The sequence below is a fragment of the Triticum dicoccoides genome, chromosome 7A (assembly GCF_002162155.2).
Source record: "Triticum dicoccoides isolate Atlit2015 ecotype Zavitan chromosome 7A, WEW_v2.0, whole genome shotgun sequence".
NCBI lineage: Eukaryota > Viridiplantae > Streptophyta > Magnoliopsida > Poales > Poaceae > Triticum > Triticum dicoccoides.
Genome location: NC_041392.1, coordinates 273,277,340 through 273,300,644, shown reverse-complemented (window position 1 = coordinate 273,300,644; position 23,305 = coordinate 273,277,340). Strand labels below are relative to the sequence as shown.

Sequence of the window (23,305 nt, the reverse complement as noted above, 5' to 3'; positions counted from 1 at the left end):
ACTCAGAAAATGGTCGCGATTTTTTTTAAGTTCTCATATTCAAAAAATATTCGCAATTTTGAAAAAAAAATCAGAAAATCAAACAATGTTCATAATTTTTTTGTAAAAGGTCGTGTAGTAGAAATGTTAATGAAATTGAACAAACTTTCACCAATTCAATCTTTTTTCATGAATTGAAAAATAGCCTGAAAATTGAATAAATATTCGTGACTTACAAAATAGTTTATTGATTCATAAAATGTCCGCTGATTCAAAAAATGATCGCACATTTCAAAAAATATTCATTAAATAAAAAAATTCATGAATTTCCACCAAACAACTTTCAAAAAAATGTTCACCGATTCTAGAAATGTTCATCTATTCAAGAAAAACATTTTATTAAAAGCTCACAATTTTAAAAAGTTTGCAAATGGTATAAAATATTCATGATTTTAGAAAATGCTTGAAAATGCTTGAAAATCTATAAAGATGTTCATGAATTTGAAAGATGTTCACAATTTAAAATATGCTCACGAGTTTAAAAAAATGTTCATTATTTTCAAAAGTTTTTCATGATTTCACGAAAATGAGAGCGATAGGGTATCTCAGTGATGCAGAAAAATTTAGTCATGGTCATTAGAGATTATTTTTTTCTCGTGTTGCAACGCATTGGCCGTTTTTGCTAGATCAAGAAAATGTTCATTTGCCCCACCAATTTCCAAAAAAAATATTCGTCGATTCTAGAAATGTTCGTCGATACAAGAAAATTGTTTTCAAAATGTGCAGTATTTTTTAAAAAAGTTTGGAAATCGTATAAAGCGTTCATGATTCAAAAAATGTTCTTGATTTTAAAAAATGTTTGAAAATTTGTAAAAATGTTCACAGATTTAAAAATGTTCGCGATTTTAGATATGCGCATGAGTTTATTTTTTTCATGATTTCACAAAATTGAAATTAATAGTGTATCTCGGTGATGCAGCAAAATGTAGTCATGACCATTGAAGATTATGAATTTTTTTTCTTCCATTGTAACGCACAAGCCTTTTTGCTAGTAACGCCTAATTAGAGCGGGCCTAGTTTAGTCTAGAAGTCCGGAGTATATGTGTTTTAGTAGAAGAGTCTGTTGTTCATGGGTAAAGTCCAGTTCTCTCTTAAATGGACCCAACCTAGTTTAGAAGTATTCGAGGTGTGTTGAGTTACTGTGCTAAGGATAATCAACCTTTTTTTTTTGCGGGTAGGATATATCAACCTTGCCGGGAAGCAAACAATAAAATATCAAGTTCCTACCTATGCTCTCTTCTACCACTTTAATTCTCCAATCTCTTTCCCCATAACCCTTCTACTGTACCACAACGTCTAACACGGCGACAACCTTGGCGTCCAGCGAGTATCCCACCCTAAAACCTTCATACCCAATAATATGGACACTAAGTTTTTCTTTCGGTGGGGATCAACTCATACAACTCAGCTTCATACACTGCTACTACTGATAATAACTAATTACTCCCTCCGTTCGGAATTACTTGTCGCAGAAATGGATATATCTAGACCTATTTTAGTTTTAGATACATCCATTTTCGAGACAAGTAACTCCGGACGGAGGGAGTACAAAGCATCAGAAACTGATGGTCCATCGAAATGACATTGCTCACTGACTGGTGACTGCTTCTGTATATTAGCTAGTAATACTAGTATGACAAAAACACATCCATCGTATAACTATGACGATTGATCCACGGCGATTGTTTCAGCTTCTCCAGTCCTCACCATTTGCATTGCACTCCATTAGCTAGGGGTAGATGATAATCTACTCTTCACATGTTGCTAGACATCCATGCCGGTAGGCACCCTACTCATGCACAAAAGAGAGAGAACAAGAATTTAGTTACACATTTGCAGTTTTCAGAGTATGTTCTTCCAAAAATAGATAGGCCGCAAAAGGAGTGAAACTTTTTAGTGAAACTCACATGGGACTGGGAAACTGAAGCACAGGGATGGCGCCGGAGCTGGCTCCTGCGGCTCGGCCACGAGGATGTAGACCAGGCCCATGACGCCGGTGTGCTGGCGCACGCTGCTGTAGTTGGAGACGATGGTCAGCACCTCACCGTCACTGACCTTGATGGATCCTGGCTTAGGGTAGCACGTCGACATGCCAACGATGTAGTTCGCCTCGTTTCCTGCCTCCTTCCCTGTGCCGTAAGTTGGAAGCGATTCACAAAGAAGGCGTCCATCCTGTAGCAAGTCCAATGTACCTCAGAAGTTAGGCTTCCCTTTGCAGATAACATGTTGTGATGTTACCATTTAGACATCCTATAAACATATAAGGTCTCATTTAAACCGTGTAATGCCCCGTTTGGATTAGCAGAACTGAGCATGGAATTCAGGAATTAATTGAACTCAGTGAATATCAGCTGCTTGGTTGCAGACGGAATTGGAGTTGGAATCCTAATTCCAAGTTTCAGATAGGTAGTATTGAGTGTTTCCCCTCAGAATAACTCTGACAAGTGCATAAGCACAATAGGTAAAGCGATCAGGGTGCTAATCCATTACCTGGCCATGCAAAGAAGCACCAACTCCTCCGGAGTGCTGGTGCGCAACACTGAACACGATATCTCCTCCACGCGGCAAGGCCGCTCTAGCAGTCTTAGTATGGATGCACTCATTGTTGGCTCGGTTTTCTGCGCTGCATTCCTCGACTTGATACTCAACCTGTAAGCCAACGGTTTAATTCATAAAGGAAAAGGAAAAAAGATGGTGTATTTGAATACCCGTAAAAAGAAAAAATAATGTGTATTTGGAAAAATAGGATAGTTTTTTAAATCTGAAACAGTTGCCGTTGTGGCAACTGGGAAGTAGTATTTGCATACCTTGCAAGAATGTTCAGGAGTACCATCGAGCATAGCAGTATCCGTAACGTCAAATATGTAAATCTTGACAGGCACCACCGCATCAGTCCAGTCGAGCCACGTCACGGTGTACTGCAAGAACAACTTCCGCACCTCGCCATTGAACCCTTCTTTGACCCGACACTGGGTCTGATCATAGCAGCAAAATAGCCCACCAGTGTAGTTCTTTGAGATTGTGCGCCCATACTCATCAATTGTGACATTGTAAAAGTCGCACTTGCACTCGGTGCAGCTAGGCTTGTCGACCACGCCCCTTGTGTCGATGGCATGAATATTGAGCAACCATTTCTCCTCATAGCCTTCAGGGGCCTTGTCTTCATTGCCAATCTCAATTCCATAAGGATCAGGAACCCATGTGGCAGTGTGGCGAGTCTCGGAACCGAGCCCGAAGTACTGGCCTAGTGTGGTCTTGCACACTCCATCATTCCTTTTAAGCATTCCTTTTGGAAGATTCTGCGTATCGGGGCTCTGACTGTTCTTCAGAGCATAGTATGGTTCTGCAACCCAGTGATGCAGGTAAGTCTCATGGAGCGGGACAGGGACGCCATTCTCATCGACGACCTCTGCATCAAAGCTCTTGACTGCAAGGTGGCCTCGGGGGAAGTCGACATCATGGTGGTACTTGTTTGAGACTGATCCAGGGCCCAGTAAGATGGGCGGAGAACGGAACGTCTTTGATTTAAGAAGATGGCCTCTCACGTTGAGGGCTTCAGAGGGTAGGGGAGCAATAGCCGATAGGAGTGAAATGAGCAGCACAACAGAGCCAGCCATTTTCATCTTGTCACCAGCTACAAAAGTCGACCATCTATCAGAAGAAAGTAGGATTGTGCAAAAAAGAAGCAAACCAAAATACTCTGAAGCAAGCTGACTATTCAGTTATATATTTGATTCAGAAGACGAAAATGCATAGGAGCTCTCGGGTGCTACGCCCCCCTATATTCAAAAATAATTTAGTAATTCAAAAAAAGTAAAAAAATCCCGGAACTTTTTCTGGAATCAAACATGACCAGGTATTGCACTCGTATAAAAAGATTTGAATAGAAAATGACTTTTATTGTATCCGGGGTCAAAGATTTCCCAAAAAACACTAGATACAAGTACTATTCATGCTATATTGTCGTCATAAAATATTTTTTTGCCCTGAAGTCAAGGAGAATTATTCCTTGGCCAAACATTTTATATGAGTACAATACCTAGTCATATTTGGTTCAAAAATATATCCAAGATTTTTTTAACCTTTTTAAAATTATTAAATTATTTTTTAATATAGGGGGGTGGAGCACCCGAGTGCTCCTAATCCACTTCCATTCAGAAGAGCCCTTTTATAGCAACTAGCAATTATGAATAACAAAATTCAGCTAACAACACCTGATATAGTGTAATAAACTTATGTTCATTGCCAGATTCATTAATTCAAGGACAAGCCTGCCATGACATGAACCATTAGTAGCCACTACTGAAGCAAGCTGACTATTCAGTAACTTGTACGAGGAGTGTGAAAGCGGGTCAGGTTTATTCCATTGAAGAGCAAGAAAGCAACTCTGGCTAAAAGTTTTACTAGGCATGTCGAGAAAGACAGCATCCACATGAATACTTGAGTAACTTGACAAGACAAAATCCAACCAATAAACAAGGAGCGAACGTACACCAGCTTGCTTCGTGGCAATCTCCCCTGTGTCAATTCGATAATACAGAAGACAGTAGCTTTCACAGGTGACCTATATATATACATATAGTGTTCAAGTAAGCATCAAAAGTGATTTGATTGTTCACATAGAGATCGTCACTAACAAGGGGAACCGGATATGGTCAGGCAACAGAAACTCTGAACCTTTCCAACCACTAAACGATATTCTATTTTCTTTTAAATAACAGTACTCCCTCCCTTCTAAATTTGAACTAAAACCACGACGAGTAATTTGGAACGGAGGGAGTATAAAAGAAGGGCACCCCTGTAAAACTGAGACGTGCATCGAGACCCAATTCTTGACTTGAACAAGAAGCATCTATCTCCACATAGAAAGGCTTGATTCTCTTGACCACCAGTAACCCATGTATGTATGTGTCGCAAACAACCAGCAAAAAATACTACAAGGACGACAAGAAGAGAAAATCGAAATACAGTAGTCTTTTTATGAATCACAAACATTTTCTTGAAAGGCGAATCGCAGTCATAATCGGGACTGGGCCAAGAGGATATCTAAAGACGAAAAGGTCTCTCTGCCGGTGGATTGACTGACTGATTGATTCAGCAAATTAAAGATACCACAGAACAGATGAGAAACCAGAGTATTCTTCGCCGCAGCTACCCTAGCCGATCGGATGGACCGTGAATGCGCAGGAACCAAAGGGAAGACGGGAGCAGAGCTAGAAGCAGAGGGACGGACGGCGCGTACCAGGAGGGATGGACGGAAGGGGGCCGAGGAGCAGGAGGAGGCGGAGGAGCTGCGGCTGGGCTGTGGGAGTCTGTACGGTTGGTGTGGTGGCCAACGGAACTTATAGGGTGCGGGGCGAGGCCACGCGGCGTCGGGCGCTTACGGCAGCGCTTGCGTCGCTGCGTATGGGGATGGTTTTTTTTTTCCTTTTTGATGAGGGAATGGGGATGAAGTTATGAACGCGGGCGAGCCGGTTCACACTTTCTTCTTTCTAGAAGCTGTCACCATGCTGGACGGATAGTGTTTGGATTCTTTTTTTGCAAATCTATTGTTTCTTCCTATTTTGAGTAAATACAGTCGTGCTAAATTTGCATTAGTACTAGTACCAAAGAAAGGAAATTCCTTCTAGAAACGGCAGGCCACGATAGCAAATACTCACCGCCAGCGTTGAGGTGAGATATGGAGCGCTACTGGAGCTGGAGTACATACAGCGTACCACCTCGTCCTGGTGTATGGGTCCTCTTTGTATTTTTTGCGCCAAACTTTGACCTTTGATTAACGAACAATGTTATTGCATGTCACAACAAATAATATCATTAGAAACTAGTTCAAATACGAATCTGGCGATATAATTTTTTACGATATGCACTAACATTTTGTTAGTTAAATCTATAGTAAAAATCTAACACAAAATATGAAGGGACCAATAAACCAAGACCAAGCTAATACCTAATAAACAGCTCAGAAACATACTGCGCAATAACGAATAATAATAAATTAATGAATGACAATGGAAGGAAGCACATACCAGCCTTATTTAAGGCATCAGCCATTGATCGAAACGTGCACGCATAGTGTGGAACTCGTTGAGGTTGAGCCCATGTGGGACTGGGCTCTCGGGACCGTCGACATACATGGCGCTGTCAGTACCACGGTTTGGAAGCCTGGCTGCCGCCTGTTATTTGCAAATCTCATCTTGCGCCAAGGAAAAAGAAGGGTACAATGTGTATTGACAGTGGCGCCTTAGACCAACTCGGCCATATCAATTTCTTGTGTGTAATTCCTGCTAGTAAGATATTTTAACGGTCTGAGGCCCTGCAGTTTAATCATCCTGAATCATCAGATTAACCATCAACGTCGAACAGAAAGTTAAACTCGCTTGAGAAAATGGAAAACCGCTAACGCTAATCTGCCATCTGCTCCCGGGACGAGCACTGTACATCTCTGACTATATCTCCACGTAGCGCCAATATCACACGTCCAACGTCTCCACCGATTGCCGACGAGCTAGCGGTAGAAAGCTACTGGAGCAAGCAGCCAACGGAGCAATCAAGTACTGTGCTAGTATTAATGCATTGCCAATATTTCTTTCTTATACTGTTTCCCTAGTTCCCACGGAGGAAAAGAGACTCCACGCATCCACTGCCAAGATTATTGCCACACAAGGGCTAGACTTATCTCTACAAGGCCTATAGCTATTTCCATTGCCATGTCAAAATAAACACGTACGTACATATATTACTTACACTTGACATATACTACTCACATGAACGTGGCGCTAAGGTCTCCAAGAAGAAAAATATGAACTCGGACATAAATAAAAGGAGAATAAAAAGAATCTATACCGATGTGATTTTTTTTTCGAAACGAGCCAATGGGAAATTACACGTCGAAGATATATAGCCAAAACAATCGACGCTGTCAGGCTGTCACTACCGCCTTATCGTCCCGCATTTGACTGTAGAACCCCGATGTACAACGCCAGGGGAGGCATGTGGCTGAGGGAGGAGGTCATCTGCCGGACATGAGGTTCACCAAGCCCGGGTTTTCGTAGAGGGCGTTCATATCCCAGAACTCGCTCGTGGAGGACAGCGTCATCAGCGCCACCACCACGGATCTCATTGTCGGCCTCAGCTTGGGGTCCTCCTGTGTGCATGCGTTCGCCAGGTGCGTCATCTGCAACCACAAGCCAGCAAATGTTTTATCCTGGCTGCCATATATCCAATCCAACCACGCAACGAAAGCAAGATATATGCAATGGAACCGCTGTGCCCGAGCAAGTTTTTCTAACCTTGAGAATGGCGTCGATGGGGTAATCGTCTCCTAGCTTTGGATCGATCAGCCTCTTGAGGCCTTCCTTCGGATCCGGTGCATTGAGAGCCTCCTCAAACTACACATATTTCAGTGTATGGTAAAGTCATCAAACAAGCAAGGCAAATAATTTCAGCAAGCACCCAAAGCCAGGAGTGAAATGCGCCATTAGAGCATCTACAGCAGGCCTCTTAAACCGTGAAACTTTCAGTTCGCGAAAAACGCGTTTTAAGGGTCGGTTTGAGCTGCGGCCGAACAGGCCCCTCAAACTTAAACTGTAAAACCGAATATTCACATTTTTTCCCCACGTCTTCTTCCTCTCGCCCGTGTCCACGGTCTCCTACAAAGCCAGTGGACAGCACACAAAAGCGGCCAAATACAGAGCCGCCGACGGCCAAATACGGAGCGCACGAAGCGGCCAAATCCAGGAGCTAGCTCCTCCGTCGGGGTAGCCAGCTCCAATCGATCCAGGAGCTAGCTCCTCAGCCATAGCCAGCTCCATTCGATCCAGGAGCTAGGAGCTAACTAGCTAGCTCCTCCGCCGTAGCGAGCTCCAATCGATCCAGGAGCGAGCTCCAATCGATCAGCCAGCTAGCTAGCTCCTCCGCCGTAGCCAGCTCCAATCGATCCAGTTAGGAGCTAGCTAGCTCCTCCGTCAAGAGAGACGCGTGTGGGCGGCAGCCGGGGCGGGCGGCCTGCGTACAGAGCGGCACGGACGGCGGACGCGGATGTTTCCGTGACAGTTGGGCTCTCGCGAACTGCTTTCTTCCGATACAGAGCACCGTAGAAGCGGACGCGAAAACTGTATTTTTGCAGATCGGGAGGAGCTTTTTATCGCGCCCTTTAAAAAATATACAGTTTTGCTAAAGCACATCTAGATGTGCCATAAGTATCGCACATCTAAGTTCTATGTTATTGATCTTACATCGAGATTCGCGTGAATATTTTCTTTTTCTTTTTTCTTTTTCTCTTTATGTTTGATTCATTCACTTAGATGTGCAATAACTAGAGCACATCTAGATGTGCCCTAGACACACCCAAAAATATATAGGTCAGAGTCGTTTACTGGTTCTATTCGGGTCGCTTTTTCCGCCTAAAACTGTAAACCGGCGGTTATTTTACAGTCTTGTGCGTTTTAAGGGGTCTGCTAGAGATGCTCTTAGTCCATTAACATAAAGTGATTGCAGAAGAACTCGGGAAGCGACCAATTTAGTCCATGAAGCAGCACAAAGGTTGTGAAGGGCAACTCCACCTTGCTGCTACAATGTGTACAGCACAAGTGTTGAAGGAATAGCTTCAACGTGCTGCGCTAGATATCGCTCTAGAGACGAATGTAGGCGGATAGGGCAGCAAGAGTTCAATCCAGAACTCCTAGGGCACAAGACCTACTCCAAGATCTTAGATAAGAACAACAAGTTCTATTATAGATAGAGATATATAGTCTAGTTACAAAGTAGAGGTGAGGACCTCTATTTATAGGGCTTTGGGAAGCCTTCACATACTTCTACTTATAGCTGGAATACTCTAGAAACATTATTTAAGGTTCACCATTCTACTCATAGCTACTCACAACTAGAAGACTCTAGAAAACAGTAGGTAGGATAAACAAAAGAAAAGAAATACTATATAGACCACAACAGAAGTATCTAGAAGTAGCCAAACAGATTTGACATATGATTATATTTTCATGTTCCTCATCTATTGTTCCTCATCATTCTCCCCTGGTTGTTTGGAACTAGCCCTCGAGTTATCTTCATAGAGCGCTTCTTCTGGATGGTAGAGAGTCAAGTCTGCAACATTGAAAGTGTTGGAGATACCCATATCGCTTGGAAGATCTATCACATAAGCATTATCATTTATCTTTCTCACGATAGAGAAGGGTCCATACCTTCGCTGCCTAAGTTTCCCTTTAACACCTAAAGGCAGCCTCTCTTTTCGGAGGTAGACCATCACCTTATCACCGGCTTGAAATGATTTTGGCCTCCTTTTGCAATCAGCAAGTTGTTTATATTTCTAATTTTGTGCTTCCAAAGAATCGCGAATCTCTTCAAATAACTCGGTGTAATTATCAGCAAAGGACAATGCTGATTTTGAGTTTCCCCTTAATGGTAGCTTCACCAGGTCCACCACATGTGATGGAACTTTAGTGTAGACAATGAAAAAAGGGCTCCTTCTTGTGGATTTATGCTTATTGTAGGAGAATTCTGCAACAGATAAAGCCAAATCCCATTGTTCCTTCTTTCTCCACAAATGCAACGGATCAGATTACCCAAAAACTTGTTCACTTCCGTTTGTCCATCTGTTTGTGGATGAGCAGTGCTAGAAAATTTCAATTAAGTGTTGAATTGCTTCCACAAAGTGAGCCAAAATGCAGCAAGAAACTTGCTATCACGGTCTGAGACAATAGACCTTGGAACTCCATAAAGTCTGGCCACTTCTCGAAAGAATAGGTTTGCCACATGATGAGCATCCGTTGTCTTGCGGCATGGGATGAAATGAGCCATCTTAGAGAATCTATCCACGACCACAAATACAGCATCACTTCCTCATCTTGTTCTTGGCAAGCCCAAGACGAAGTCCATAGAAATGTCCTCCCGTGAAGCAACAGGAACAGGCAAAGGCATGTATAACCCTGTATTCTGGACTTGGCCTTTGCAGGTCTGACATACGGGGCACCGTTGAACGAACTTTCCAGCATCTCTCTTTAGTTGTGGCCAAAAGTAGCGAGCTTCCAGGTTAGCGATAGTCTTGTCCCGTCCAACATGACCACTAAGATCACTTGAATGGAGCTCTCTAACCAGCTTGTCACGTAGAGAACTTCTTGGAATGCACAAACGATCATTTTTGAAGAGATATCCATCTTGCATCAAATAGTCATCACCTAATGGTTGGCCCCTTGCGTGCTTTACCCAAACATGGCCAAAGTCTTCGTCACCCTCATACAACTTCTTTATTTGATCCATGTCCGAAAGTTCAGCTTCAAAAGAAGTCAAGAGGCATGCACGACGACTCAAAGCATCGGCCACTCTGTTAGTTATTCCAGATTTATGCACGATGAGATAGTTAAACCTCTCCAGATATGCTGCCCATCTTGTTAGCATGCGGTCAACATGCTTTTGATTTCTAAAATGCTTCAAGGATTGATGGTCGCTATAAACAATGAACTCTTCAGGCAGCAAATAGACTTTCCAAGTTTTCAACGCTCTGAAAATGGCGTATAATTCTTGCTGATAGGTACTCCATTTCTGTCTAGCTTCACTTAACTTCTCACTAAAGAAAGCAATGGGCTTCCTTTTTTGAGATAGGACAGCTCCAATGCCTACTCCACTTGCATCACACTTCAACTCAAAAGTCTTGTTGAAATCAGGTAGTACCAAGACAGGAGCTTGTGATAGCTTTTGTTTAATCTCATTGAAACTAGCTTCAGCTGCTTCTGTCCATTGGAACTTTCCTTTCTTCAAACACTCGGTAATTGGTGCCATGATAGTGCTGAAATTCTTCACAAATCGCCTATAGAAAGTTGCAAGGACATGAAAGCTTCTTATCTCAGAAATGGTCTTAGGAGTTGGCCATTCTCGGATTCCTTCAACCTTAGAATCCTCAACACGAATGCCGTCACATGTTATGACGAATCCTAAGAAAAGAAGTTGTGTTTATAGGAAAACACATTTCTTCAAGTTGACGTAGAGCTCATTTTCCCTTAGTACTTCTAGCACCTTCCGAATGTGATCAAAGTGTTCATCCTCATCCTTGCTATAGATCAAGATGTCATCGAAATAGACCACAACAAAGTGGGATAAGAAGGGTCTAAGGACTTGATTCATTAAGTGCATAAAGGTACTTGGTGCATTTGAGAGTCCAAATGGCATGACTAGCCATTCAAACAACCCTTCCTTTGTCTTGAAGGCGGTCTTCCATTCATCCCCAGGTCTTATACGGATTTGATGATATCTACTTCTTAGATCTAGCTTTGTGAACACTCTTGCTCCACTAAGCTGATCCAACATATCATCCAGACGGGGAATAGGGAATCTATACCTTACGGTGATCTTGTTAACGGCTCTACTGTCCGTACACATGCGCCAAGATCCATCTTTCTTTGGCGCGAGTAGGGCTCGTACAGCACATTGGCTAATACTTTCTCGAATGTGCCCCTTTTGCAACAATTCCTCCACTTTTTCCTTCAATATATCATGCTCCTTTGGGCTCATTCGATAGTGTGGAAGATTAGGAAGACTTGCTCCCGGAATTAAGTCAATTCTATGTTGAATTCCTCTCATCGGTGGCAAGCCATGTGGCTCCCCAAGTATGTTCTGAAATTCTGCCAATAAACCACATACCTTGGATGGAATTTCAACAGTCAGGTGCTCTTCTTTCTTTACAACAAGTGCAGCACACAAATCTGCCTCCTTCAAGTCTTCCATAAACTCATGAGAGGTATGGGAGATAATTAACATAGTTTAACCCTCCTCCTTAGAGGTATTACTTTCGGTTTTGTTTGGTAAGATAATGATCTTTCTCTTGTTCCAAATGAAAGAGTAAGAATTTTCCTTGCCCTTGTGTGTAGTATCCACATCAAATTGCCAAGGCCTTCCAAGAAGAACATGACTGGCATCCATGTCAACCACGTCACACAACACATTTGAGCGATAATGCTTACCCAAAGAAAGTGGCAGGTTGCATTGTTTGGTGATCCTCATATTCACTCCTTTCTTGATCCATCCAATAGTGTAGGGATTTGGATGATCATGGGTTTCAAGCTTTAAATGGTCCACCAACTTCTGGGAGATAAGATTCTCGCAGCTGCAACTATCAATCACTAGTTTGCATACCTTGCCATTTACCGTGCATTTGCTCTCAAATATTTTCTTCCGTTGTGTGTCATCGAGTTGTGGTGTGGAACATAGGAGACGCTGGATCACACATACCACCTCTTCGCCTTCTTCTTGACAAACCTCTTGTCCGTCTACATCTTCAGATTCGTATTCTTCCTCGTCGCTTTCACCATCATGGATAGTCGTGTTAACAAATTTCCTTAGTGGGCAACCGTTGGATATGTGTCCCTCTTTACCACATTTATAGCACTTTGGGCCTTCATTTGCCTTACCCTTGCTTCTAGTTTGTTTCGGAATGGGCTGTTTTGTCTTTGGTGGAGTGGCCTTTTCTTCCACTCTATTAGGTTGGCTCCTAGATGAGCCTTCGGTATGAGGATATGGAGGATATGGATCCTTAGTTGTCTTTCTCATCCTCACAAACCTCTCGGCCTTTAAGGCTAGAGCTTGTGCTTGATCAACGGACCAGATTTGTTGCATCATCAATCGATCTTGAATAGCATCACTGAGACCATTGATATACCTTGCAACTTGTTGCTCTTCAGTTTCAACAAGGTTGCACCTCACTTATAGCCTTAGAAACTCCTCCGTGTAATCTGAAACAGTCCTATTTCCTTAAGCACAATTTTGAAATTGGATAAATAGGATCTGGTCATAATCAGCGGGCAAAAATCTTCCTTTCAAGAGGCCTTTCATTTGTCGCCAAGTTCTAACACGTGGTTCTCCTCTCAGCCTGCGCTCCTCTTGAACGCGATGCCACCATGCACCGGCTCCTCCTTTCAGCTTGTATGCGATCAAAGAAACTCTACGATCTTCCGAAACCTCCATGACCTTAAAGAAAGTCTCCACTTCATATAACCAATCCAGGCACCCTTCAATGTCAACATTTCCATTAGAACTTGGGATCTCAGCTTTCACCTTGTATGTATCTCTTGCATATGTAGGGTTGGGTGCTCTCCGATATGCGTAGAGATTTGGTTCTTCAAGGGCATCATCATATTCTTCACCTTCAGAAGCTTCAACATAAATTGGCCTTCTTGAAGCACGTTGAACAACATGTTGTTGTGGCGGTCTTGCTCCAAGATTACCTCTCCTTCTTCCTTGATGAACATCTTCCTCTTCTTTAGATGAATCTCCTTCATTGGTAGCAGGGGGGACACCCTTTCTTATCATCTCAACCAGCTGGTCAAATCTCCTATTAAGATCTTCACGCAGCTCTTTGATTTGTTGTTCAGCAGCATCCATCCTCTTCTCCAATTGCTCCATTGCTTGCTCCAACTTGTTCTCGAAGAGGACAACAAGAACGATTATGGGTCAACGAGGCTCTTATACCACCTGAAGCAGCACAAAGGTTGTGAGCAACTCCACCTTGCTGCTACAATGTGTACAGCAGAAGTGTTGAAGGAACAGCTTCAACATGCTGCGCTAGATATCGCTCTAGAGGCGAATGTAGGCGGATAGGGCAGCAAGAGTTCAATCCAGAACTCCTAGGGCACAAGATCTACTCCAAGATCTTAGATAAGAACAACAAGTTCTATTATAGGTAGGGGTACATAGTCTAGTTACAAAGTAGAGGTGAGGACCTCTATTTATAGGGCTTTGGGAAGCCTTCACATACTTCTACTTATACCTGGAATACTCTAGAAACATTATTTAAGGTTCACCATTCTACTCATAGCTACTCACAACTAGAAGACTCTAGAAAACAGTAGGTAGGATAAAGAAAAGAAAAGAAATACTAGACTACAACAGAAGTATCTAGAAGTAGCCAAACAGATTTGACATGATTATATTTTCATGTTCCTCATCTATTGTTCCTCATCAGTCCATAAACTGGTTCATTGGATCAAATACGGCCAGAACCAAGTCGGGAGAGAAAGAACCATCCACATGGCTATTGTTGCATTCCTTGGATCGTTCATAAACTCACAAACTTTTATGGGGACTTTTTTGCAAGATTCCATTGACCCGCATTCATATTGAAACTGCCATGTGTAAAAAATATAAGCCATGCATGACTCAAACACACGTCGTAGGGCTCAGGTATAAGGCCTGCTAACCAAGAGAATTATAAGGTATTTGTGTAGCCATTGGTTACTATCGCTCCTTATTCTTTCTATTTGCTCAGTCAGTTCCTGACTAGGGAAAAGGTGGCCTGCTGACCAGTAGGATCTTAAATCATAAGTGAGGATTGTGTTACAACAAAGTATATGAAAATATCAGTTTTTGTAAAATTATTTACTAGGAGTACTGTACTACCTGTTCAGATTTTATTGTTCATGTGTATGTATTTAAGCTTAGGAGCAGAGAATATATACTTTGTTGTAACACAATGCAAACAAATGACTAAATATCCTACTGGTCGGCAGGCACTCTTTCCCTAGTCAAGCGTGGGTACAAATCCCACACAATGCAACTTGTGGTATTAATCTTTTTTGGAAACTGACCAAACAAATAGAAAGAATAAAAAACCAATACTAAACAAGGCCTACACAAACAGCTTATAGTTCTGTTGGTTAGCAGGCTTGTACCTGAGCTGTTGACGCCTATGTTTAGTTTAAACGCAGACCGATGTAATCTTGCAAAAAAGCCCCTATAAAAATTAAGTCAGTTTATGAGTGGTCCAAGCAATGCCAGTGTGGCAATCCCTAATCGGTTTTGGCCTTGTTTGATCAAATAAACGAGTTTATAGACTAAATTGATCACCTTCCGAGTTATTGGCCTAAAGTGTGCGATCATTTTGAGTTAATGGACTAATGGCGCATTTCACTCCAAAGCCAGCCTGTACGTGGTGGCTTCGAAAGCATAACTGTGGGATAACAAAACATCCATATTAATCTGACCTTCTGTAACTAACTAATGTCAGCAGAAGTAACAAAGCAGAATGACACACAAAACAGGTACCCTAGCAGTTTTATGAAGCATCGAGAGCAGAATGTAACTTGTTGGCTGAGCAGCACAATTACCAGATAAACCAATCCCTTTGAATCACTGGCAGATTCAGTTGATCGGACAATGGCATCTTTGGCTGAAATAAGTTCGTACAAAACAACACCAAAGGCATAGACATCGACTTTAGGAGAAACATCACCGTATCGGGCATATCTGCAAACACCGTTTCCCATAAATGTCAACATTCATCGCAAACAGGGAATACTTTGCGGTTAGCACAACAAGAAGTAGATGTTCAGGACACCTACTCTGGAGGCATGTAACCGAATGTACCAACAACACGTGTTTGCAAAGATGTACCACCACCAACTTCTGTAAGTTTTGTTAGACCAAAATCTGCAACCTGGAAGATACACATAAATATTACATCAAGGGTGGACACTGGACAGAACATATGAAACACATGAATTCTCCTTGAATCATTCCTACCTTTGCACGGGTGTTCTTGTCTATCAATATGTTTGCGGATTTGATGTCCCGATGTATGTACACTGGAACGGTATGCTCATGAATGTACTCAAGACCTCTTGCTGAATCTAGTGCAATCTGAACTCTTTCAGCCCAAGAAAGAGGCTCATAACCTATCACAAATGCGCGGAGAGATTAATTTGCCGGAAGGAACAGAAAAGGCAGAGTCAATATTTCGGGAGGCAGAACATTACCAGTTCCACGCAAATGCTGGCTTAAGTTGCCATTCTCGATAAATTCGTAGACAAGGAACAAAGAACTCTCCGTGCAATAACCAATCAAGCGCACCTGCATGAAATTGAACATTGAAACAGCAGTGAAGAGGTTAAATTAACCTGACTAGAGAATAGTGTGAAATTACGAGATCGTCCACATGGAAAATCTATATCATCGTCCTATTAAAAAACAGTATTTTTAGGTACAGAAAAAGAAGATTTACGAACCAGATTAAGATGATGAACATGTGTCAAAACTTTTAACTCAGCAAGGAACTCTTGAGTAGCCTGCATGTCCATCTTTTTTATGGCAGCTTTCTGGACAGTGGAGGACACAAGAGAAATAAAGCAAGTCATTTCAAATGAAGAACATGTCATGACGCTGCATGATCACAATTCATGGACCAGCGCAGAGTTATATTATTTCACCATTGTTCAATCCCCTAGTTAAGTACTCCCTCCGTAAAGAAATATAAGAGTCTTTAGATCACTACTCTAGTGATCTAAACGCTCTTATATTTCTTTATAGAGTACATGTTTGTGGCATGTGGGATTCTGGAATGCAAATGAAACAAAAATGAACTAACCTCGCCTCTAAGCTCAGCATAATAGACAGCACCAAAACCACCTTGTCCAATTTTATGAATTATGTTAAAGCCTTCTGTAGCATTAAAAAGTTCTTCATATGAGAACTCGACTGATTTATCAACTGTAATGCCGGCAGCTGGTGAAGCTCCGTCAGCTTGACTGCTCGATGGTGTCACCTTTTGCATGGATACTGCACTGGCTGGAATAAAAAGAATAATAGTTCAGAAATAGCAGAAGTCACATTCTGTAGTAATATTTGTCAAGGCCTGTTCAGTTCAGGGAAGAACAAAACAAGGGGAAAATGGAAGCATAATTTGAGGTTCTCTAAATTTCTCTGTCCTCCAAAAGTACACTTATAGGTCCCTAACATAGCTCATTGGTTACACTTATAGCCCTGAAACTATTACTCATAATCATAACATAGTACATCACTCTATTTACTCCAAATATTTCCAGGTCCACAAAAATCAATATAATTGCTCACGCGATAGACAAGCATTACTTCAAACCACCCAAATCCCCTCGTATCTTTGTAACAGAACATTGTTGAGATGAAAAAGGACATAAATTAACTTGCAGTGGTGAAATTAGGACATGCAAATGCTTTTCTACAAAAGAAATTACAAGTATAATTCACAGTTCCAGGGTCAGAAAAGTAGTCAGAGATCCCTACAAAACTGATTGTTACCTAGACGGGTAGATTCTTCAGAAGATGGAAGCAAAGCGTCCTGTTTCGCCTTTCTTCGCCTATAAAACAAGAATAACACGACAGCCAGGACTAGTGCAACTACACCAGCCACAACACCTCCTGCTATTGCTCCTGCTGAACTTTTTTTCCCTGTTGTGAAGAGTTGAACATGAATAAACATCACAGTTCTCTCACAAGAATCAACAACATCCGGTTTTCTTTCCAAAAAACCTTAACGCCAAGCAATAATTAGCTCGCGAAAGGACAAAGGCTGCCTGTACTGCACAAGATGAGGATACTTATCAGCATAACTGCATGAGAATAAACATAACATGACGAGAAAATCAAGTGGATAGAAATACAAGTTAAAATAACAACTCTTACCCTGATGATTCCAGAGGAAGGTAGCTTCCATTGGGATCTGGAAAACCAAACAAGCAGAGGAAAATATTTCAGGAACACGTGATCAATTCTACGCAACATGTAATTGATTTTTTTATAATGGAATTTTTTATTGACTCAATACTTTGCATGAAGATGATACAACCAACAAAGTGTTCGCACTCAGCCTCTGCAAAACTAATGCAATTCATGGCAACTGTTGCATCAAATTGAGTTAAACATCAATGTCATCATTGTAACCACATGGTATCATCAAACGGATTGAGGGTTTCGCTTCAACTTGTTTCTCAAAATTAATAGTTACACAAAGATCATTTGGTCCTAGGAATTATTTAGGAAATTTTCTTACCGAGTTACCATACATGCAGAATTGGCATGACACAACACACAGGACCAGCAACATGGACAAAACCATATCAATATGTGGCAACAAAATGGCACATGAAGAAAGAAATATGCGGGGTCAGCACTATAACCAGAGTTCAAACAGTTTATTTGCTACTCACAAACATTAATATAGCTGGAACTACGAACAATTAACAATCCAAAACCTCATAACAAAATTTGAACAGAGCACCAGTATCACACTACAACTGAGTACGAAACTGCATAACACACTTCCCTAGTACGACAATTAGTCCCCAATACTCCTCCATTTCAGTCAGCTAAACAAAGCTAAAATTGAACCAAGTTCCACACAATTCAATTCGAATAGCAGCACTATTCACGAATTATGCAAAGATCGTTTGGGCCCCCAGAAATACTAGGCAGTTTTCTTACTAAAAGAGTGATCCCCACTACTTCTAATTATCTGAACATGCGTGCTTCCACATCATTAAAATTGTTGTAGCCGTTAGATTTAGGACCCGAATATCCAGTAAACATCAGATTTTTAGGCATGGCAAACTGAAAGTTTTTTCACGGCAAATTATGTTTACCGAGGGTGGCAAGTTTAGTTGGCGAGCATGGCAAATCCGCCTCAGTTTATTTTTTTGCCAGAAATTGCCGTGCTCACCAACCAGATTTGTGATCCTCACGCCAACATAAATTGCCATGAAACACCTTCGACTTGCCATGCTAAAAATCTGACGTCAGATTTTTAGCATTTTCGTAGATTTACTAGCTTGATCCACTAGCATCTGTGTCTACGCATGAGAATCCTCTACTATGCAACATGCATTAGCGCATTTTAAATGGGTTTTTAATCAAATTGCATTTAAATGTGACATGCACAACTTCTCATGTTAAGGATTTTTTTTTTGCTTATGCAGAAATTTCTCACATAGTTTAAATGTAAGGACTTAATTAGTATTCTACACAATATTTAGAAACTATATATCCAATTCCGTGGCAACGCACGGGGTATCGTCTAGTATGCAGAATTGGCATGACCCGCCCCACAGAATCAGCAACACAAAGCAATAGCAATCAATATGTTGCAACAAAAATGGCACATGAAGGAAGAAATATATGCGGTCGGCATCATAACCCACAAACATTAATATAGCTCGATCTTGAGAATCCAAAACGGTTTCTGGTGCCCATTTTATAACTTCGTAAGGAATTTTGAACAGAGCACCAATATCACTCTACAACTGAGCATAAAACTGCACACCGCACTTCTCTAGAGCAATTTATCCCCAATACTCATCCATTTCAGTCAGCTATACCAATATACTCCCTCCGTTCCTAAATATAAGTCTTTTTAGACATTTCAAATGGACTACAACATATACAACATACGGATGTATATAGACATATTTTAGAGTGTAGATTCACTCATTTTGTTCCGTATGTAGTCACTTGTTGGAATCTCTAAAAAGACTTATATTTGGGAACTGAGGGAGTAAAATTTAACTGAAATCCCCACAATTCACTTGGAGTAGCAGCACTATTTGAATTGAATCCCCAGTTCAATTAAACTGAAACTGCACGCCACAGTTGAGTCGGCTAAATCTACAAGGGCGTTGTGATTTGTGAAGCCTGACCTTTGGCTGGGATATACACGATGCCGCTCCCGGTGACACCGTCCATCCCGGGGTTATACTTTCTGAGCAGGTCCATCTGCTCCGGCGACGAGAAGCTATGATTGGCGGCGACGGAGGCGAGCGTCTCTCTGTCCCTCAGCGGGTATGTGAGGAAGAGGCCGTACTGCGTGGAGATTCCGGCGTCGCCGCATGAGCAGTTGACGGTGACGTTGACGGAGCCGACGTCGGGGATGTTGTTGGCCGGGTAGGTGTTTGTGGCCTGCAGCCAGGCGGGGGTGGTGAGGTTGTTGAATTGGTCGGCGATGCTGATGTAGGTGTCCCCGGTGTGGACGTCGTAGCGGATAGAGGCGGCGAGGAAGGTGGAGGCCGGGGCGGACGGCGGCGCGAGGCAATGGCAGGGGAAGGGGACGTTGAGGCGGTCCCCGGCGGCGACGAAGTCGAGGTTGGGGATCCCGGGGTTGTACTTGCCGAGCACTCGGTAGTCGGAGAACCCGAAGAGGTTGGCGATGTAGGTGACGTTCTGGTTGGACGCGACGTAGTAGGAGCCCAGCGCGAGGTCGCAGCCCCGGCTGCAGCCGTCCCCCGCCGCGGCGGCCGCGTTCGGGCCCGCCGCCGCGGCCAGGAGGAGGAGGAGGAGCAGGGGGAGGAGCGGAGGCGGCGAAGCTTCCATGGCGGCGTGGCGCGGAGGCGGAACCCTAGCGGGAGGGGCGGAGGAAGCTTGGCACCATTCGACAGTCTGTAGCCAGAGGGGATGGGCCGGGAGCGAGGGGGAGAAGACGCTGACGCGTCGGGGAGTTTGACTCGTCGCGGACGCGGGCAATCGGCAGTTAGGCCACGGCGTTTCACTGGCGGGTCTGGGCGAAACAGCCAGCGGGAGGTGGACGCGGTCGTGCCGGGGAAGCGCAGCGCGGCGGCTGCTGTTGCCGCGCGGTCAAACGAAGCGTGCTACGAATTCCTGAGGTCCCGCCGGGCACGGGGCGGTGTCCCATCCGGATCCGGGGGGAATGGAATGTCCCCGTCGCGCTCGCGCGTGCTACAACTAATTGCGAGATTAGGCTCTAATCTGAGGCAATATTGTAGTATAGTACTACTGCGATTACATGTTTGTATAACGTGATTACACGTTCGCCTCTGGATTAGATTAGTATTAGAATAATTCATGACAAAGCAATTGTCGAGGTATATATGTATGCTGCCTCCGGAACCTCCCCCGGCCGTCGGCACGTCGGCCGGTGACATTTGGAGCTATTCATTTCGGGGATTGTTTGAGACTTGGGCGCCGACGGCGGCGTCATGTGCTCTGGAACTACCATCTGGAGCAAGGCTGGACGGCGGCCGTTCATGCGGTGGTTTGTGATTCGCTAGCTTGACATTCCCCGTCCAATTATATGCCCTAATTATATGGCGTGTCGGGGAGGGGGAGAAAGAGAGTCTGGCTTATTGGAGTTGTTATTTGGTGCCGTTGTGTGATCAAGACGCATGCAATCAAGGAGAATTAATATTAACTTATATTTATATTCAAAAATAAAACTCAAGTGTCCAATAATGCCATGTTGATCTTTTCCAAATAATCGTCTTGGGCCTTTTCTCTTCTTTTCTTGCAAACTAGAGAGAACTCCTACCCGGACTCTGTTTATTCTTGTCTATGCGGCTTTAGGTACAGCTTGAGTCCGCTCGCATGAAAGAGAAGGTGTTCTATGATATTCAGTACGAGAGCCTGATGTACTTTTGCTTTTTAATGTGGGTTAAGGGTCATGCATTTTCTTTTTGCGAAAAAGCCTCAGTCTATTACCCAAAAGTCTAGAATTACAAGACAACCTAAAAATCAAAGATATTACAGTTAGGTCTTTGAAGAGTCGACCATCTCCCACTCCCTAACGCCCCGATGGCGCGCTGCCGCTCCAACGGCGGAGTCGGGCTGCCTTTTTTGCACACGGTTAGGAAGGTAGAAGGAGTCGGCATTCCCGGATTGGTCGTAGATCTTCGAGCCTTCACACCAACGCCATCGCTAGAGACAACGAGCACCAGCATGATTTCCTGTACAAATCCCATCGGCATCTCACCGACACTACAGAGGATGTTGTTGAGACACAAACGCAACCGAACGAACAAACCAAATTTGTCGTCGCCAACGCCGCGTCGACATATCTCGGGAACTCCAGATCCTCCACCGCAAAGGAGCGGAGGAAGGCGCCTCGCATGAACTCTCGTCACCGTCGTCGAGAACATCGATGTGTTGGAGCTGGAGCAGGGCAACATCATTCTCTGCTCCGTTGTTGCACCCACCGAAGCGCCGCCGATAGACCTACAAACCCAAGCCCTATCTAAAGGCCGGGACCGGAGCACCAAGGTTCCCCACTCCTCCCATCGCCCAGGCGGCAGGCGGAGGGGAACCCGGGGTTTGGTCACCGATGGTGGACAGTGGGAAATGAGCCTCCTCCCTCTTCGCGTTCGTCGGAGCAATGAGGAAAGGGAGAGAAAGTGTAACTGGCTGCATGATGATGCTACTTGTGTGCTACATTGGGATTTTCTGGAAGAGGAGAGGATGAAGCAGTACAATAGAGATAAGTATTTCCATCAGTTAAGAACCAAGGTTATCAATCCAGTAGGAGAACCACACACAACCTTGTTAACAAGGATAGAAGCTTTGTTCCCCATTAATAGTTCAGTTTCCCACCGTGAGAGCCAAACAAACTCTCTCTTAATAGTTCAGTTTCTTTTTCTTAAACACTAATGGTTCACTTCCTAAGCGTAAGAGTCAGCCGAACAACCTCTCGCCTTCAAAATCCCGCCTCTCGATCTCCCACATAAAAATGAAAACGAGATTATTTAATGGAAGCAACGCTCCATAAGAAAAGGTCAGCTTTTCCCCTACCTGCACACAACTCCGATCTCCTGCTCAAAACAAAAGAATTCACTTTTCCCTACAGCAGAATCTGGCGACCGCAGGCCATCTCGACATGAAGTCCACTCCTCTTAGACGGCCGCAGGTGTGCCTCGCCTTGTACTCCTCTCTACGCGGTTGGGCCGCCGTTGGTATACTCCTCTGCTCCTCCGGCAAACATGGCGGTCTACCTAGCCTCCATGGCTCCATCTCTTTGGGCGTTGGCACACGGGCCTGGTCGCCATTCCATCGCCGTCTTCCCATACTCCCTGATTGTTGATGAATGCACAACCAATAAGACCTATGTGCACTATTGCTCTCCTCCGCAGCTACCGGCAGTGGCGACGAGCGCGGCTGGGTCAACAAAGACATCTTCAACAAGGGCTCCACCTATGAGGATGGCACATCATTTATCAGCGAGGGCCGTCGCACTCTCTTTCACTACTCCCTCCGTCACGGTTCAGAAGGCACGGTTGGATTTACGTGTGTTTCCAAAATAGACATGATTTAAGGCGTCAATGCAATTACTCATAGCTAATTAATACTCTGCTCTACTAGTACTGTATGCATGCGACCGTGTGAATCCTACGCTGCTCACCAGTGCATGCGGGAGGGACTCCTCGTTTAGTGGCTCTGGGGTTTACCACTGTAAGTGCATCTAGTGTCACCCCTAGTTGGTTTTGGAGTACTGACGACAAACATAGTTGAGGGACTAATTTGTTTGTGACAATTGCAGGATGACATAGGTAGTAGTCCCTCATTGATTTGGTTTACCTACCAGAGATTATCCCTAAAAATGTATGAAGACATTGAAGACAATGGTGGTTCCTGAAGACATTCACATTGAAAATAATGACCTGTGAAGACATTCACTTGAAGACTATGGAGTGTGAAGACATAGTTTCTTTCGTAGTTTCCTTTTCTTCTTTATTGATTC

The 23,305-nt window shown here is 43.5% G+C and overlaps 2 protein-coding genes across 3 annotated transcripts; both read right to left on the bottom strand.

The window, feature by feature from the left end:
- Positions 1-1,395: 1,395 nt before the first annotated feature.
- LOC119330513 lies at positions 1,396-5,436 on the bottom strand. 2 transcript variants are annotated; one of them, XM_037603621.1, is made up of 6 exons: positions 5,282-5,363; positions 4,532-4,603; positions 2,847-3,673; positions 2,530-2,688; positions 1,947-2,211; positions 1,396-1,828 (listed from the first exon to the last, which is right to left on the bottom strand). In XM_037603621.1, exons 3-6 carry the CDS (start codon positions 3,660-3,662, stop codon positions 1,794-1,796), a joined length of 1,275 nt encoding a protein of 424 aa, XP_037459518.1. In that variant the 5' UTR covers positions 3,663-3,673; positions 4,532-4,603; positions 5,282-5,363; the 3' UTR covers positions 1,396-1,793. The 2 variants fall into 2 exon arrangements, with proteins under 2 accessions (XP_037459518.1, XP_037459517.1); XM_037603620.1 differs by lacking the exon at positions 4,532-4,603 and having other exon boundaries at positions 5,282-5,436.
- A 1,278-nt stretch (positions 5,437-6,714) lies between these two features.
- LOC119328637 (chitin elicitor receptor kinase 1-like) lies at positions 6,715-20,350 on the bottom strand. The gene is made up of 11 exons (XM_037601613.1): positions 19,485-20,350; positions 17,479-17,515; positions 17,095-17,243; positions 16,406-16,605; positions 16,047-16,136; positions 15,798-15,891; positions 15,565-15,716; positions 15,384-15,478; positions 15,150-15,288; positions 7,332-7,430; positions 6,715-7,216 (listed from the first exon to the last, which is right to left on the bottom strand). Exons 1-11 carry the CDS (start codon positions 20,152-20,154, stop codon positions 7,052-7,054), a joined length of 1,890 nt encoding a protein of 629 aa, XP_037457510.1. The 5' UTR covers positions 20,155-20,350; the 3' UTR covers positions 6,715-7,051.
- Between the last annotated feature and the right edge of the window lie 2,955 nt (positions 20,351-23,305).